At 41.0% G+C, this 16,453-nt stretch overlaps 7 protein-coding genes across 7 annotated transcripts; 3 read left to right on the top strand and 4 right to left on the bottom strand.

The window, feature by feature from the left end:
- Window positions 1-330: 330 nt before the first annotated feature.
- On the bottom strand, window positions 331-1,381 carry BATDEDRAFT_89672 (uncharacterized protein; the record flags this gene model as incomplete). The annotated part of the gene is made up of 4 exons (XM_006680045.1): window positions 1,310-1,381; window positions 763-1,238; window positions 582-683; window positions 331-467 (listed from the first exon to the last, which is right to left on the bottom strand). The coding sequence occupies exons 2-4, from the start codon at window positions 995-997 to the stop codon at window positions 331-333; spliced, it is 474 nt and encodes a 157-aa protein (XP_006680108.1). The 5' UTR covers window positions 998-1,238; window positions 1,310-1,381.
- Window positions 1,382-1,538: 157 nt separating this feature from the next.
- BATDEDRAFT_89671 (uncharacterized protein) lies at window positions 1,539-4,501 on the bottom strand. Its single transcript, XM_006680044.1, has one exon. It carries the CDS (start codon window positions 3,906-3,908, stop codon window positions 1,650-1,652), a length of 2,259 nt encoding a protein of 752 aa, XP_006680107.1. The 5' UTR covers window positions 3,909-4,501; the 3' UTR covers window positions 1,539-1,649.
- Window positions 4,502-6,111: 1,610 nt separating this feature from the next.
- On the top strand, window positions 6,112-7,452 carry BATDEDRAFT_20074 (uncharacterized protein). The gene is made up of 5 exons (XM_006679779.1): window positions 6,112-6,284; window positions 6,823-7,011; window positions 7,104-7,159; window positions 7,239-7,292; window positions 7,349-7,452. Exons 1-5 carry the CDS (start codon window positions 6,128-6,130, stop codon window positions 7,373-7,375), a joined length of 483 nt encoding a protein of 160 aa, XP_006679842.1. The 5' UTR covers window positions 6,112-6,127; the 3' UTR covers window positions 7,376-7,452.
- Window positions 7,453-8,123: 671 nt separating this feature from the next.
- BATDEDRAFT_89953 (uncharacterized protein) lies at window positions 8,124-8,696 on the bottom strand (the record flags this gene model as incomplete). The annotated part of the gene is made up of 1 exon (XM_006680043.1): window positions 8,124-8,696. One exon carries the CDS (start codon window positions 8,694-8,696, stop codon window positions 8,124-8,126), a length of 573 nt encoding a protein of 190 aa, XP_006680106.1.
- Window positions 8,697-9,160: 464 nt separating this feature from the next.
- BATDEDRAFT_26048 (uncharacterized protein) lies at window positions 9,161-10,948 on the top strand (the record flags this gene model as incomplete). The annotated part of the gene is made up of 4 exons (XM_006679875.1): window positions 9,161-9,172; window positions 9,298-10,277; window positions 10,342-10,570; window positions 10,667-10,948. 4 exons carry the CDS (start codon window positions 9,161-9,163, stop codon window positions 10,946-10,948), a joined length of 1,503 nt encoding a protein of 500 aa, XP_006679938.1.
- Window positions 10,949-11,315: 367 nt separating this feature from the next.
- On the top strand, window positions 11,316-13,048 carry BATDEDRAFT_26047 (uncharacterized protein; the record flags this gene model as incomplete). Its single annotated transcript, XM_006679874.1, has 5 exons — window positions 11,316-11,462; window positions 11,566-11,724; window positions 11,806-12,301; window positions 12,425-12,802; window positions 12,933-13,048. 5 exons carry the CDS (start codon window positions 11,316-11,318, stop codon window positions 13,046-13,048), a joined length of 1,296 nt encoding a protein of 431 aa, XP_006679937.1.
- A 1,584-nt stretch (window positions 13,049-14,632) lies between these two features.
- BATDEDRAFT_20071 (uncharacterized protein) lies at window positions 14,633-16,289 on the bottom strand (the record flags this gene model as incomplete). The annotated part of the gene is made up of 1 exon (XM_006679778.1): window positions 14,633-16,289. The coding sequence occupies one exon, from the start codon at window positions 16,287-16,289 to the stop codon at window positions 15,735-15,737; it is 555 nt and encodes a 184-aa protein (XP_006679841.1). The 3' UTR covers window positions 14,633-15,734.
- Window positions 16,290-16,453: the final 164 nt, after the last annotated feature.

Here is a 16,453-nt window from a genome sequence, read left to right as displayed (position 1 = left end):
TTTTCTCGACGATCGGCATCAAGACAACCTGTAATCTTTAGTTTCTTGAACTAGAGCAAAAACATATATTTCACAATACAAAGACGACTTGATAGATTGTACACCATATAATGGATGTTGTGTTTGAAAGGATTGAGAATACCAGCTAAAGAATCAGTACAGTCCATTTGTAGTAAGAATACGCAACGGATATCCAATGATTTATTCCAGACTCAAATTACTGCAAGATAATACAGAAAATGGTTCATTGATGTGAATATGGTCGTAGATGCATAGTTTGATTTGAGAGATGAACTAGTCTACTGAATGGTGGATTTAAAAAGTAACGAATCAAAGCGCAACACTTGGCTTTGCCTTGAATTTCTTGCTGGCTCTATCTGCGGGACGAGTACGAAACTGATTTCCATACAAGGTAATGAGGGAATTGCCGACTCCAAACGTGAATACGTTGCCTTGTTTTGGGATAGCTACCACAAAATGGGCCGGCATAGCAGGGTTTAGATTTATTAAGCATGCCATTGCATAAAAACTTGACCCAAACAGCATGTACATTTAACTAGTGCAAGCAATCACAAGCTCACCTTTGAGAGTATTTTTACGAGAAATAAGATGAAACATATTCTCAGTGTCCTTGATTACAATTCCAGAAATGCCTATATTACTAGGACACTTTGACTTGACCACTAATGAAATATACAAATTAATATTCAATTGGATTGTAGTATTAACTACATTAGATGTATCCATGGCATGCACAGTTACCTGTAAGGAAAGCACCATGAAAATCAGCTTTGATCAGCTTCGCCAATACAGTTTCTGACTGTTCCAATGTTAGATCCGTAGCCATATCTGGTTTTTCCTCTTGCTGAGAGAGAGTCGCTTTATTTAATGGATTCTGAATTCCAATCACTTGGCAAATATAGCCCATCCAAAGTGTATGCAATGGAACAAACACCTCAAACTTCAAGTCCTTTTTGGGTAGACTCAACATACCCATTGCTTTCTGCTGTTTTCGACTAAACCTTGTTTCATGTTTGGCATGGAATCGTTTTTGTCGTGCTAGGTTTTGGACCTTGATTCGGGTGTCGTTACCAACAACTAGTTTGGCATCCAGTCGATCGATTTGAATAAACTTGCTCTGCACTTTGTCGACATATACTTGTTGTGCATCCCTGTTTCTCAACAATATCCATTGTCCATTGTTCTGCAAAAGATGTGGTTTGTCCTAGACTTGTAATCTGCAATCCATATTAGAAAATAACATTGAAAAAAGTGCAAGACCTACAATCCTCAATTCAACTGTACTTGCATTGGCTGCAGGATGTGTAATGCTTCCTGTAAGTGATTCAGGTAAGGGTGAATACCATGTTTCTTTATCAACGTTTACTTGATCTTTATTCGACGCCATGTCGATGAGTTTTGGAATGTTGAATCAAATCGAGAATGCCATTTTATTTTATTCGGAATCGCTAATTGATGAATGAACAATCGAATCGCTATGGATTTGTAAAGCAGATGTTGATGTAAAATAGAGTTGAATGGTTTGAAAGTGTGTCATTGCATGTTTTATTCGCCACAAAAATATAAATCAGTAATATACTTGCAAGGCTAGATGCTAGCTCGAGCCAATTGTGCTTTAAGTGTACAGCCTATGGATTGGCAGTCGTCAATATATTGATGTTGGCTAGCGAAAATCGCCCATGGACACCCGTCGATAGATTCTCACCATAGGCATACCCATCAACAAGTGTTTCATAAACTACCAATCGATCCCCTAAATTCAACTCAAGGTTTTGATCATCCGTGTAAGTCAGAGGTAAAATACATTGATAGATAGTATGGCCTTGATCTAGTTTTTCTTGGACATGGGGTTCAAGTGGCAGCTGTTGTAGACCATCGACGTGTGGTTCGTGTAGTTTTACACCTCCAAAATCAGATGTGGCAGGAAGCAAGGGTGGGAGATGGCCTGCTTGATCATCAGTGGATTCTATAGATGATCCACATTCTGCAATAGCTGCTGCAATGGGAGAAGCAAACGTATGGGACTCGGCCGCCGCTGTCGCAATTGGAGACGAGTCTTTGGGTAACAATACTTCGGGAAGCGATACCAAAATTGTAGATGCACGCACATCCTGCAATGATCGGTCCGCAATAGAAATGTTGGGTTTGGACGTGACATATTCATTGCGATGTCCGCTGATATGTCGAGAAGGTATAGATCCACGAGAAAAGTCTAGATCGTGAGACCGCCGAAGTGGTCCGTTGGATGGGGATTCACTTGGTGAAAGCGAGTCCGAAGAGTATACACTTCCAGGAAGACTGACCGCATCAGAATTGTCATACACCGAGTTTCTAAAGCTTTCAAAACTGCTGACACTTGTCATGCTCTTGATCCAACGAATACTTCGTTTAATTTGGCCTACTGGAACAAATTCAAGGTAGTTTCGACGGTAAATCTTGAGCAACGCGGCTGACGGTACATTGACACCAAACACTTCAGGCAATTCAACATCAATCTTGTGTAGGTCTTGCTCCACGGGCTCATCTGCAGCAGGTGATGGAGGAGGAGGTGGTGCAATGTCAAGCTTTGGGTTGCGAGTGAATAAACCGTACATGGTTTTGGTTTGGGCTGGTTGTTCTGGAACAGGCAAGGCAGCAAGTGGTGGTAAACTAAAATGCTGGTTGGCTGTTTTCTGTGAATTCTGAAGGGCATTCCGTCTCTGAGCAGCTGAATTATGAACAAACATGGCCAAGCCAGTAATGAAAATAGATACTACAACAACACCTCCAAAAATAAGACCGAGAGCACTTTCACAATTCGAACCAATTACTTTACACCACGAAGAATCGGACTGATCCAAAGCTGGAGTATTGGTGGCCTGTGTATGATCAGCTCTGGGACTAACCTGATTGGAATTATCATTTCCAGTCGAGGGAAAGGTGCTTGGAAAATTCAATGGGATATTAGGATTGCCTTGGTTAGATATGGGTGGAGTCGCAACACGACCACTGGGATTAGGTAGTCCAGGAATTGGCGGGCTCTGAGGAATGGGTGCAGGACCATTTGGCGTAGATGGAGAACCAGGATCAGGTAAAGGACCATTTGGTGTAGATGGAGAACCAGGTGCAGGTGCAGGACCGTTTGGTGTAGATGGAGAACCAGGATCAGGTACAGGAGCACTTGGGTCATTTGGCGCAGATGGAGGAGTACCTGGGTCCGGTCCATTAGGTGAAGGTATGGGAATGGTAGGCCTAGGAAAAATCGTAGCCTGTCGCGAAAGAGCGGTATGACAGCAGCGATCAAACCTTCGATTAATGCCGTCGCTACAGTATTCTCTCATGGCTGAGATTGTAGTAAAGCCACAGTTTTCAGAATTAGACTCGATACAAAAGGGAGCATAGTTTGTAATGTCTTGATCGACGAAATCCCGATCACGGCATTGCCGTCTATATAAATGTAGAGCATTTTGTCTACGTTGAATCAATGCGAAATCAAATGTTGGAGTGCAGATGGATTGATCGTTCAACTGGGTTTCGAAAGTTTTTAAAAATGCATCGCACTGGTACCAGCACAGACGTTGTGAGGATCGAGATGGGTTTGTATTGGGGCATCCACCAACAGATTCAGGGAGATGCAGCATTAGATTGCACACGTTGGCAGTGGTGTACCGAAGACTCTCCATATTAAAGTTGCAGTAAAGATTGTCTAGCGAAGCATAACTTGCATAAGTCATGGCAAAATAATCAAACTGAAAAACAGATGATGCAAAGGAAGGACGAACTTGGGCCCCGCTCCACCATCTGCAAACTGATGAACCAGTGACTGGCACGCAATCTTGACCCAATGTGGTCGATAGGCACCCTGCCAACAGCAGGAACGTCAAACGAAGGAATGCTGTAGGGATCATAGAATAAAACCGATAGATGTGTGCTATCTGAATAAAAACTTTAATCTAGTTTTTTGACCAAGAATTGGGCAAATAGAAGCACTGATTGAGCAGGCTATAGGTAAATCGACTTGCTGAATGTCAGTGGGGTGCGACAAAAGCGTTTCCAGGACGAACAATGATCTGCTGCAGTAGCAAATAGAACCAACGACGACAATATAACAAGACTATGTTTAGCAGAGATTAACGATTCAGTCGACCCGAGACAATGATATTTATCACAGGCTATTTCCAGGAAACGGAATGCAACTGAGGAGTGATTTGAAGATGAGATTTGCCTATAGTTAAAGTATCCTTGAATGAGTGATGAGTGCACAGTGGATAGCTTCAGATATGAACAATGTCCTGATGGTCGTAAGTGTACAAAGGCAAAAGAAGATCTTTTGTCGAGATACGATGGTTGACCAACGACAGTCCAATAGCGATGCAAAGTAGTGGTTTGAGTGGAAAGTCGAAGAAAATAGACAATAACAATTCCATTGACTTTGCTCGATGCAAAACAGGCTTTACTTGATACACATGCAGGCCACTTGATTTGCTGTTAAAACTTAATAGGGTCCGGAATTGTTAGGTTTCCCTTGACAAATTCGTTTGCTACTATTTGGTTTAAAGTGCCCAAGCAGAAAATCAGATGGGCAACCAGTAGACCCGGAATTTTCACAAGCAAACAGTTGAACGCGTCAATGCTAACCCTTCAGACGGCAGGTAGAAATGCCATGTGCACCCGTTAGAATAGCCTGCAATGTGTAACCGCTGACATTGATGGAATTTAAATGGATTTTAGTAAACAAAGTGAGGTGAATAAAGTGCTAATGATGACCAGATGTAAACTAAATCCTCAACCGTTCAGCCCATACCCTGACGCCATTCGTGTTTATGGCACGTCGAGTTTTGATCAAGTGCATACTTGAGCAGGCACGAGATAATGTACACTAATCATCATGATAATCCAAGTTGGTAAAAGACTATAATGTACAATTTTTTCAGCTTGGTGCTGCAGGTATTTCTAATTCATGAATAAATTTATATACCAAAGTGTTGGTAGTCTGTACTAGCAAGCCAAAGGGCAAATTCCATTATAAACGACTTGGTCAGCTACCACAGTTGGCTAGATGCTAATTCTATTTACATTTCTTGATTGCTGCAACTGTTCTCTTATTGCCGTATTCACGTAAATGGACCATTAAATAAGGGCATCGTAATACACAGTGAACAGCCAGTTCCATGAAATAATAATTCCACCAAATTTACTAGTCAATACTGTGCCCTTTGAACTCTTTAATTTACTGGGCTTTCCCCTCTGCTTACTTTTGTATAAAATACCAAACGAATGTTTAAAGCGACATTCACATCACAGTCCCTGTCAATCCTCGATTCTCTTTTGCAAAATGTTGGGTGATCGAGATGGAAACAATCGTTATATTTCCAAGATGTGCAATTGCTGTTTTGTCAAACTGAAGCACAAATATTTCGGTAGAATCAAAATACAACAAATTAGAATTTGTAGCTGTATTGAAAACAGCCAAATCCAATATCTGAATTGCAATGAATGAATCTACTGACCGTACAATATATGACTATTCAAAAAGTGAAGCAAGTGATACTCTGTTTAAAATTAGATTATGTGTATTATATGATGGATGTTGTGTTGAAGAATTGAGGAGGGTTTATTTCAAAGCAAAGTGGAGCAGTTGCAGAGATACAAATGTTCCATTTTGGGTGAATATGGTTGCAGATGTAATGAATTGTACGTTGCTTGATCCAAGTCAACCACAGGTTTATCATATATTCTTTAAATTTCAATCTAAATATTCCATCCGACGCATACTAGATTTATCATGACTTTAGTCAATATATTATACTAAACTCGAACAAAATGAATACGTTCGAATGAACAATCCAGGAACCAGTCTATGACAGAGAATAGCCAATTGACACTATTTTATCAAAGTTAAATTCAGATTGAAACTGCATTGCTTTACTGCAAATCACATTGTAACGCTCGTAGCAATTTAGCTGGCTAGACACGCTGTCTTGTCTAATAAAAACATGCTGTGAATTTATTGCGCCATTGCTCAAGAAATTCGACACCAAATCAGTGCAATAACCGAATTTATTTTTAGATATCCAACTTTGGCTTGAAACTCATCAACACCTTGTCTATATTCCCTCAAGCAATCATGGTTAGACTCTCTTCAAGTGATGGGCAGGAGTTTACAGTAGTAAAGGAAATTGCCTGTCAGTCAGTTCTTATTAAAAACATGCTAGAGGACCTTGGCGATGACGAGGATGCTGCTATCCCTCTTCCCAACGTTGCTGGGACTGTTCTTGCAAAAGGTGCCAACTTTCTATGTTCATGCTGAAAACATGGCCTTTGTTCATGATACATATCTGAGCTTCTAGCTATATTTGGCATGTATGCCATCTATTCACCATTTTGTCGCATATCCGAGAGTCTATTCTAAGCTTGATGGAAGTCATTAGCTTGCCCAATTCCATTAGATGATGGCTTTTTGATATGCAGACCATGCTGTCTGTCTATTCATGTCAAGTCTATTTGAAATAATGCCATACCTGCTTATCCAAAAAGCCCTTTCATTACAATGGGTGTTTGCAGTCTAGCTGTGATGCAATGGCTGTCGACCAAATGCTTGCAAATCAAACCATCTTTTGGCGATTCACCCCTTGTCGGCTTGCCTAGTGTCACAGATACAGTCGAAAGTCTGTTCAGATCCATGGGATCTGTTATGCCATATTTTAAACAGTTTGGTGTTGCCATAATTGCATCTACTGGTTTTCATCAGACACCCCAATCATGAGTGCTCCCTTTATGTCTTTTGGATTGCATCTGTACTTACGTTTTATTTCTGTCTAGTGATTGACTATGCAACCCACCACAAAGATGATGCTCCACTATCTCCAGAAGATGAGAACAAAAATATCACGAAATCTTCTGAAGATATTGATGAGTGGGATAAAGAGTTTATCAATGTCGATCAAGGCACACTATTTGAAATCATTCTTGCGGCAAATTACTTGGATATGAAAGGATTGCTGGATTTGGGTAGGGTTCTTGGTTTGAAGCTAGCTTTAATGACTTGGATCCTGGCTTTTATATTTACCGATCGTATTTCATTTAAAATGCTGAATTGTCAGGCTGCAAGACTGTTGCTAACATGATCAAGGGAAAAACTGTGGAGGAGATTCGCAAGGTAGCTAACTCTATCCTTTTGCTGCGGGTTATATCCGGTTTACAGATTGAGTGTACTATACTAACTTTGTTTACGGTAGACGTTTAATATTGTCAATGACTTTACTCCCGAGGAAGAAGAGCAGATTCGCAAGGTTTGTTTTTTCAACCTTCAACTGATTTTACTGTTTACTAATTTAAATCAATGTAGGAAAATGAGTGGTGTGAAGACCGCTAGTTGATTCAAACCATCCTATGGATGCGAAAATAGTGTTTCGTTTCCATTTCAACTTGGAATAAAAATCACTTTTGGACAAGTATTGAAGCTACAATGTATGGATGACCTGTGATTTTTAATTTAAATATGCTTGAAATTTATATTTGCAAGAACAGATCCGTACAAGATTCATGAAAGGCCAGATTGTTTGCCTTTTAAAGCAAAAACGAGATATACTTGATGCAGCATTTTAAAGAGTGATATGCAAGATACTAAACTAGAAATAGGATGATAAGCTAGGAAATCAACAAGACTACTGATGATGGTGATGTGTTGGATATTTACCAATGCTCTCAAATTGAATTGTTGCAGCTGTATTCACGTTAAATGAGATATTTGCCTCTATCTTGCTTTAGGATAAACAATAACTAAATATTTATTGTGCCTTCCTACTAGAAATTGACTGCATTGCTTTTTAAAACACAAGTCCACTATATGATGCAGTCTAATTTTGAACAGACTATCACTTTTGGAACAATCATACATTGTGAAATTGTCAGATTCATTCATTGCGATCCAAATATTGGGTTGTATTGTTTTGATGATGTCAATACAACTCCACTTTGTTGAAAAGTTTAAAATCTAGCGGGAATTGACGCCAATCATTCATGAAATTGGCAATTTATTATGTATTTTGGCATCCTTGTTTAGTGTTCAATTTTATGTGAATATAGCTGTGAATCGACCCATGCAATGTACATGTATAGAATCAAAAGATTAGTCGATTGATTTTGTTGCTAGTTGGACAAGAATACCACTCTTTCAATACATTGATGACTATACCTTTGGAAGTATCAGACTGGAGCTTCATTTCCTGGTGGAATGCCGAGCTGCTTGAATAGTCGGCAGGAGATTGTGACACAACATAACGTCTCCAGTGTTTAGTTTGCTTCTCTTTACTCTGGATATTACCATTTTCAGACGAGGACTGTGGAGATGAAGTACTGACATCCCCACGCGAGTCAATGGCATGGCTGTCCTTGGCTGGTGATAATGGATTGGGTTTTACAGATACAGTATCTGAAAGGTTAGACGGAGAAGGGATGATTTTCTGATCCAGCAGGATGGGTTTCCCTTCTGATTGCATGGGTTGCTGTACGGAGCTGGTGGGAGGCAGCTGTGGTGGTATAGGTTGTCCTGGCAACAGCAGTAAAGTACATACGATGATGGCAGTGATCACCAAAAGCGACTGGAGAATGACAATGCACGAATCCATCCGCTTGCGATTGACAAAATAAGCGATACTGACTGCAATAAACAGTCTGGGTGATACTCCAGCCATTTAGATGGTAGTTCAGAGCTTGTGGTATAAACTGATTGGCAGCAAAGAATTGCAGAAAGTTTGAATTTATTTGTGAGGAACGAAACCGAGCCACTAGTCGAATGTTTTCATTCTTTAGAAACATTGCGGCCTCGCATTGAATCCATGTTGTTACGATATTGTTTGTAAATGCATGGCCATGTCATGCCATTGCTTTTACTGCATTTGGACTTTGTTGCTGTAGTTTAAATCTACCACTTTGAGGCTCAATGCACAACTGGACCTATCCAACTCGAGTGTAGTTGATTGGAAAAGTCTAGTATTTCCAACAGTACATTCTCAATGACCTGCAAATATTCGGACCAAGGCTATCAAGCGGAGTTGCGTTTCAGTTTACAAAAAGCCTCGGTCAAACATTTCTAGATTTGACTTGCAAACAACGAATTCAACTTGGAAGCATGCTAAAGTTGTCGTTACCTCATAAAATGGCATCTATTGTATGTCTGATGCTGTTGTTGTACTTTTTGAATGCTCTGCCTGCCCATTCATATTTGTTCATCCGTCACTGACCTTGACTTGTTGCTCAATGTTTTATGTGTAAAATTAATCAACAATGTTGTAGCCTATATGGGTTATATTTATCGCTGCTACAGCAGCCTTTTATGTGCTATTTGTCGTTATAGAGAGCTCAAAACTCATTCCAGGTTTAAACCAGGCAGTACAATCAACTATAGAGGCCACGAGCTCCAATGCAAAGATACTCACCGAATCTTCATCCATAGCTGCGTTTATATCTCTGTTTGTTATTGTCTGCACAGGCATTGCTGGTGGAAAGTTGGCTGAAAGATTCAAACAGGCTCCCATGCTAGGAATGCTTATTGCTGGCTGTTTGGTTCGCAATCTGTTTCCCTTGCTCATAGTACCCATTCCACATTCGTGGACTACCAGACTGTGGGCAATTGCCCTCGCTAGTGTCGTTGCACGCGCAGGGCTGTCGATTGACCGCCACACTATCCATGCCAACCTCACCACCACTCTTGCTGTGGGAATTATTCCAGTCTGTACTGAGGCTATAGTATTGGCAGGGTTGGCATCTATTGTATTGAAACTACCAATTGCATGGGCTTTTACATTGGCATTTGGTGTGGCCTCGATTTCTCCTGGTGTTGTTGTGCCACTAGTGCTCAATATTGCTGAACGTCCAGAATGGAAAACAAATAGACTTCCTCCATTAATGCTTGCTGCATTGGGCGTAGATGTGCTGGTTTCTACTACTTGCTTTGGTATCGCACTTTCATCCGCAATGGGCCACTACCATGAACACAATGACTGGATCCATGATGCATGGTTTACGCGTGCACTAGAGGAAATCGTTGGCGGACTGCTTGCTGGTACTTGCATTGGGTTTATTGCATACATGTGCATGCGAAATCAGATTAGAGACTGGCTTTCTTTTTGGGTTGTTTTTGCGTGTAACTGTATCGCAACGATCATTGGCAAAACAAATGGGTTTACTGGTGCCGCGTCTTGCTCGACTATCTTGACCTGGGCAATCATTGCCAATTCATGGTCTAGACCAAATATAGAAGCTGCAGATACAAGGTATTTTTCGCACTGGATTTGGGTGTTTGTTATTGGTATACTGATACTTGAATCTATCGTCAAGGCTTAAACTCATTTGGAAAGCATTCAAGCCGTTCCTATTCCCAGTCATTGGTGCATCTGTTTCATTCAAAGAAATGCCACTTTATCTGTTCACTACTGCTCTACTACTGGTAACAATCTCTGTACTGGTAAAGCAAGTCTCGTGCTTTTGGGTAACTCGTGCCGTAAATCTTTCTGATGAGGAAGCTTATTTTTGGTGTGGAATGTGGACCGGCAAAGCCAGTGTACAGGTAATATTGGGTTTATCATGACTATTATTTTAAACTGGCATCCATCGTGATTTTGTTTGATCTAATGTACTCAACACGTTGGTGTTCATTATCAAGGCGACACTGTGCGGAGCTGCTTTAGAACTGGTCCACCATCAAGGATTAGAAGGCTCACCACAAGAAGCCCATGCGCGCGTGGTATTTTGTGGAATGATTTCGGCCATTTTGATTGGAGTGCCCTTTGCATCTGGCTGGGCATCGTCCTATGGTCCTGGAACAAGTATACCCATGCCTAGCACTGAATCAGGACTCTGTACTACGATTTTACCAGTGATTATACCGTCTCTACTGAGTAAATCGGAGCGTAAAACCAGTGAAGATTTGTCCTTGCGTTCTTGATACCATCATGGCTGATTGAGGTCTATGCTAGATATACCATCACCCTCTTATATAATTTATCAATATAGAGATCAGTCCATCCATTTGTAATAGTTTTGGGGCTACACATGCTTTTGATGCCAAATTTTAGTATCAACAACAGCTTGCAATGCATTGATTTGAGAATAACAGCAATTGTACTGGAATTATCAAGTCAAACTAGCTGTTATAGCTGGGAGAGAAGAGTTGGGTGACTAGCTTATACAAGAAACCGATTGCATCTATTGATAAATGTATCGAATTGATGCCAATTCTGCATGATTGAAATTGGGATCTTGTAATACTACGAGTGCTTTTTTCTATACTATTAGCAATATCCCAAACGAGTATGACTGATACGCTTCATAGTCTAGTAGACCTATCTCCACGTACTCAAAAGCTGTATCAAACCCTTTCAGACTTTGTAGAATATGAATGCATTCCAGCTGAAGACCAGTATCACCAGCAGCATGGTCATGGCATCGACAGATGGAAGGTAAAAGGCCAGGATGTGATCCAGTTTGATTTTAGATTTGATCCGCTACAGGTCGATGGCTCGACTCATTAATGTATAATGCCACATGTCGGTCAATGGGCAGGTTGTTCCTCCTATAATAGAGACACTCAAGACAAAGGCACATGCACTTGGACTATGGAATCTGTTTTTGCCAAAAAGCTATCCAGAAAGTCCTGGTCTGACCAATCTTGAATATGCGGTGCTTTGCGAAGTTCTGGGTCGCAGTATACTGGCACCAGAGGTAAGACACGCAATAGATGATCCAATGCGATGAATCTATTCTTTGATTTGATTGTGGCTAAGCTATTATGACTGACAATAGGCAACCAACACCAATGCTCCAGATACTGGAAATATGGAAGTTTTTGCCAAGTATGGCACGGCGAAACAAAAGGCACAATGGCTGGTTCCGCTCATGCAAGGAAAAATACGATCAGCATTTGCAATGACCGAACCAGGTGTTGCTTCGTCAGATGCCACCAATATCGAGACTTTAATTGTTAGAGATGGAGATTCGTATGTTATCAATGGCAGAAAGTGGTGGATATCTGGAGCAGGTGATCCAAGGTGTAAAGTTTATCTTGTTATGGGGCAATCCAACACCACTAGCAAAAGCAAATACAATCGACAGAGTGTGATCATTGTGCCTGCTGATACTCCTGGGGTTCGGATCATTAGACCTATGCTGGTTTTTGGATACGACGATGCTCCTCATGGACATGTTGAAATGGTATTTGAAAATGTACGAGTTCCTGTCGAGAATATGATTTTGGGCGAGGGTCGAGGATTCGAGATTATCCAAGGCCGACTCGGACCAGGTGGGGCTGTATTGTTTGATATGTGTGGGCAGCTGAATTCATGTCCAATGTTTGGCGTGCCAGTTTATATCATTTTTTGCTGAAACGCTTGGTTTATTCTAAATGTGATGCTTAATCTTGCAGGCCGTATCCATCACTGTATGCGTGCCATCGGTATTGCAGAGCGTGCCATTGACTTGCATGTTTTGCGACTGACCAATACATCACGCAGAACATTTGGCAAGATACTGGCTCAGCATGGTACAGCATCAGATTCAGTTGCACAGTCTCGTATGGAAATTGAACAAGCAAGGTTGCTCGTGCTGAGTGCTGCAGCCAAGATTGACAAGGTTGGAGCCAAAGAATCGATGAATTTGATTGCTATAGCCAAAGTGGTAGTTCCAACAATGGCTTTGAAAGTGCTTGACCGAGCCATTCAAGCTCATGGAGCACAAGGTGTGTCACAAGACACTCCACTCGCCGCTTTATACGCCTTTTCAAGAACATTGCGTATTGCAGATGGTTAGTTTATTGACATTACAGCATGATTGCATTGCGTAGTGGTATTGACAAGCATTGTCACTCTTGTTTGTCCAATTGATTGCAGCATTTTGATAAGCTCTAATTGTATTTCACTTTTTATTGTATGTAGGACCAGACGAGGTACATGCAATGCAGATTGCCAAAAATGAATTAAAAAGAGCACCTATTGTGTTGGCCAAGGTGCAAAAGCAGTTTGCTCTTGCTCAAATGTTGGCCAAGTTGTAATGCAAAGCAACTGCAAATTTAGCACAATGTTATAGTCAATAAACTTATTGCTTGATCCAATAATATGCGATGATATTGAGAGTCGGTGCCTATTCTGACTCATCAATTTAACCCAATAACTGAATTACAATGGACAAATTTGGTGATTGGACAATGTATGGCTGTGTCAAATGAACAGAAAGGACAGGTTTAAAATTATAGTTTAAAAAGTCAGGGTTGTTGATTAAACTGCTTGTTGCATTCTAATATCAGATGTTTGCACTCTAGTCCAAAAAACAGATTGCACATCGGGAATGCAACCGCCATCCCTATGCCAATCACCAGGGGCCAGTCAGCTAGAGCTATGACATATGTTGCCTAGTAGATTTAATGGAGACCATTAATTATGTCATAGGATCGGCTGACTATCATGCATTGAGTACCCCTATTTAGTATCCATTACGCGAATACGATAATGGATGAAGCGTAATAGCAGACAAGGCTGTGAACAAGGTTTTACTTGTATCCACGTAAGATGTAACTATCTTGTAGTCACTGCCTCTTGCTTTGAAGTAGACAATGGTTAAGCATTCGTTATGCTTTTCTCCTACAAATCGACTTGATTAGACAGTCAACTCTCCAATAAACACAGCTTTCATTATATAATGCTCACGCAATCAAATTATAGTTTCGAATTAAAATGATCTTTTGACATAGCCATGGATTGTACAATCGTCGAGTTTAAATCAGATTCATCTATTTCAATCCATATATTAGACGATTATTTTCAATACAACCCATCTTGTATTCTAAAAACTCGGATGTGTTTGCACTTTCAAGAGAACAAAGACTGGACATTTCAGCGATGCAGCAGCTGTCTTTATGCCAATCACTCAGTCTCATAATGATCGGTTTGAATAAAAGGAGATTAGAAAATGAAGAATTTATTGGAACTGTGATGTGGATGCTGCTTTAAACATCCGACAGCTTTTTACAGAGATAAGCATGGAGAAAACCCAGTCAATTTTGCTAATGAGTTTCGAGGGCATGTTTTCGGTAAATTCGGATGAATTTTCACCAATCATTTCATGAGACTGGCTTGTTACGCATTTGGCACCCTTATTTAGTGTTTCACTTTACGTGGATATGGCTGTGACTAAATTTTGTGCCACGCTTGTCTGTATTCATTTATAATGGCGTTGGAAGTATCTCGTTATTTTCTGCCTAAACATTTGTAAACAAGGTTAGATATTTGCCATTTGATGGATATTTCTTATCTGGATGTCCTACTTTGAGTGCTATATCCAATCTGTTGCTGCTATTTACCGGCATCCGAGTTGTTGATGCTACTTCTCTGAACACGGTCTAGTCCAATGCTTTTCCGCTGCTATTGGCAATCATTTGTAGCATATACAATGGTGTGGGGTGTTTTGCTGGACTAGCTGTTGTTTTACCTGCTTCTTTTTTGATATATGGATATGCTACAATCCGCCATGTTTAGAACCAAGTCTTGTTTGCCGTTTTCTGCTTAATCTTTGCGCCGTTGGTATCTGATACTAACAGCTGATATATTTGCTATCAAATTTATATTATTTCTCACGTCATAGCATCTATCCAACCATGCTCGCACTTTCCGCCACTATTTTTCTAGCCTCCATCTCGGTTGTATCCTCCCAAGCCGTATGTAAACCAGATCTTCTGGTTGACGACTTTGTCAAGGCCCAGTCTGCCATGGTTGATGGGGAGGTTCGCCCTGTCAATTTGCTTGGTGGCGATTATGGTGCTGTCGGCATTGAATGGTCTGTTGATACTGCCAAGAAGGCAGCCGTTTTGACCTCGACCAACTCTAGCAATTTCTGGTTTGCAAAGTTTGATGCCATTGCATGTTTTGACCTGACTGGCTACAGTGCTATTACCTTTGATTTGGTTGCCCCAACAGGCTCAGACATGTCTTTTACTCTTACTCAAAAGTCGGCCAATTGTGTTGACCGCCTAATCGACTCTAGTTACATGCCTCTTACCAAGTACATTAAACCCAATGGCTCCAAACAACACGTGTCGCTCCCTCTTTCTGACTTTGCCATGAACATCAATGGCGCGCCTTACGACTTTAAGCATCTCAAAGATTGGACTCCGACTAGTCTCAGTCCTGTTGGCGCTACTTTTGAAATTAGTAACTTGGTTCTCAAGGGAGGCTGTGGAAACGAAACCAGCACAGCTACGGCTGCAGCTACAACTGCCTCAGCCCCATCCACTGTGGCTGCTACTGCCACCGCTTCATCCGCTGCAACTGCTACTGCTGCTGGCGGTGCATCGTCTGGAACCGCCTCTGGTTCTGGAAGTACCGTAAAAAGCAGTGCATCTAGTATTGTTTCTAGCATCTTTGGCTCCATCATGGCTGCAGTTGCTGGTCTCGCCTTGTTTTAAATATAGTATTTAAACTACACGAATGGTTTCAGGCATCTGCTTTGCCTAGAACCTATTACTCTACATGTCTAAATATATAGTTTGCTGTAGTGAAGGTTTGTTGCCTTCAATTCTCTTGCTTACGTAAGCCTAATAAAAACGATTGAATACTTGTTGCATGTCATTCGATCTGGATCTGGATTGGGTTGCATCAGAAAAGCTAGCCAAAGCATTACTGAGCAGTTAGAATGACTGTTCAGCCCCGGATCATAAAATATGGACTCTTGGTACTCCAGTTCATTTATTGGTTGCGGGGAAAGGCTTGCAATGCCTGTTCATCCAGTCTACAAATAAGCCAGCCCTCCATTTCCTTGGCATCTAGGGACTTGTAGAATGAACGAGCTCGTTCATTCCAGTCCAACACTGACCACTCCATCCGTGCACACCCAGCATCTTTGGCAATACTGGCAAGACGATCAAAAAACATTGATCCAATGCCTGCTCCCCTATATGCCTCACGAATATACAGATCCTCCAAATAAAGCCCTGGTTTGGCAGTGAATGTCGAAAAGTTGAAAAAATACAGTGCCATACCAACAGGAGTATGAGTGGCAATCTCACTAGCAATCAAAACATGAGCTGCTCGTTGGGGAGTCACTTGGTCAGGGTTAGATCCCACTCCAAAGAGATGTTGAGCAAGAAGCTCTTCAGTGGTACTGCATGTATCGAGTAGTTTTTCGAATTCGGCAAGTTCTCGAATAAGAGTCCGAATCAGTGGAACATCTTCAATCGTCGCACTACGGAGCTCAAACCTAGTCCTTGCAGCTGTTTTAGTGGTGTCAGATACAGTTTCCATAACCAACAGTTGGTTTAAAATGCGGTGAGCAGTGACTATTTATTTAAAATCAGTCCAATGGAGATCTATATTTATGAAAAGCAATATCCAAATTCAAAGCAGCAATCTGTCGAATAAATTCTATTATGCTATTCATAATACTATAGCTATTGGGTTGCTGCAGA

The sequence above is a fragment of the Batrachochytrium dendrobatidis genome (assembly GCF_000203795.2).
Source record: "Batrachochytrium dendrobatidis JAM81 unplaced genomic scaffold BATDEscaffold_8, whole genome shotgun sequence".
Taxonomy (NCBI): Eukaryota; Fungi; Chytridiomycota; class Chytridiomycetes; order Rhizophydiales; genus Batrachochytrium; species Batrachochytrium dendrobatidis.
Note: the sequence above shows the minus strand (reverse complement) of the source record. Positions and strands in the feature narration are given on the sequence as shown.

Coding starts and splice junctions, on each gene's coding strand:
- BATDEDRAFT_20074 (XM_006679779.1), top strand. CDS start 6,128: ATGGTTAGACTCTCTTCAAGTGATGGGCAGGAGTTTACAGTAGTAAAG. Junction 7,012..7,103: donor GAAAGGATTGCTGGATTTGG/GTAGGGTTCTTG, acceptor CTGAATTGTCAG/GCTGCAAGACTGTTGCTAAC. Junction 7,293..7,348: donor AAGAAGAGCAGATTCGCAAG/GTTTGTTTTTTC, acceptor AAATCAATGTAG/GAAAATGAGTGGTGTGAAGA.
- BATDEDRAFT_89671 (XM_006680044.1), bottom strand. CDS start 3,908: ATGATCCCTACAGCATTCCTTCGTTTGACGTTCCTGCTGTTGGCAGGG.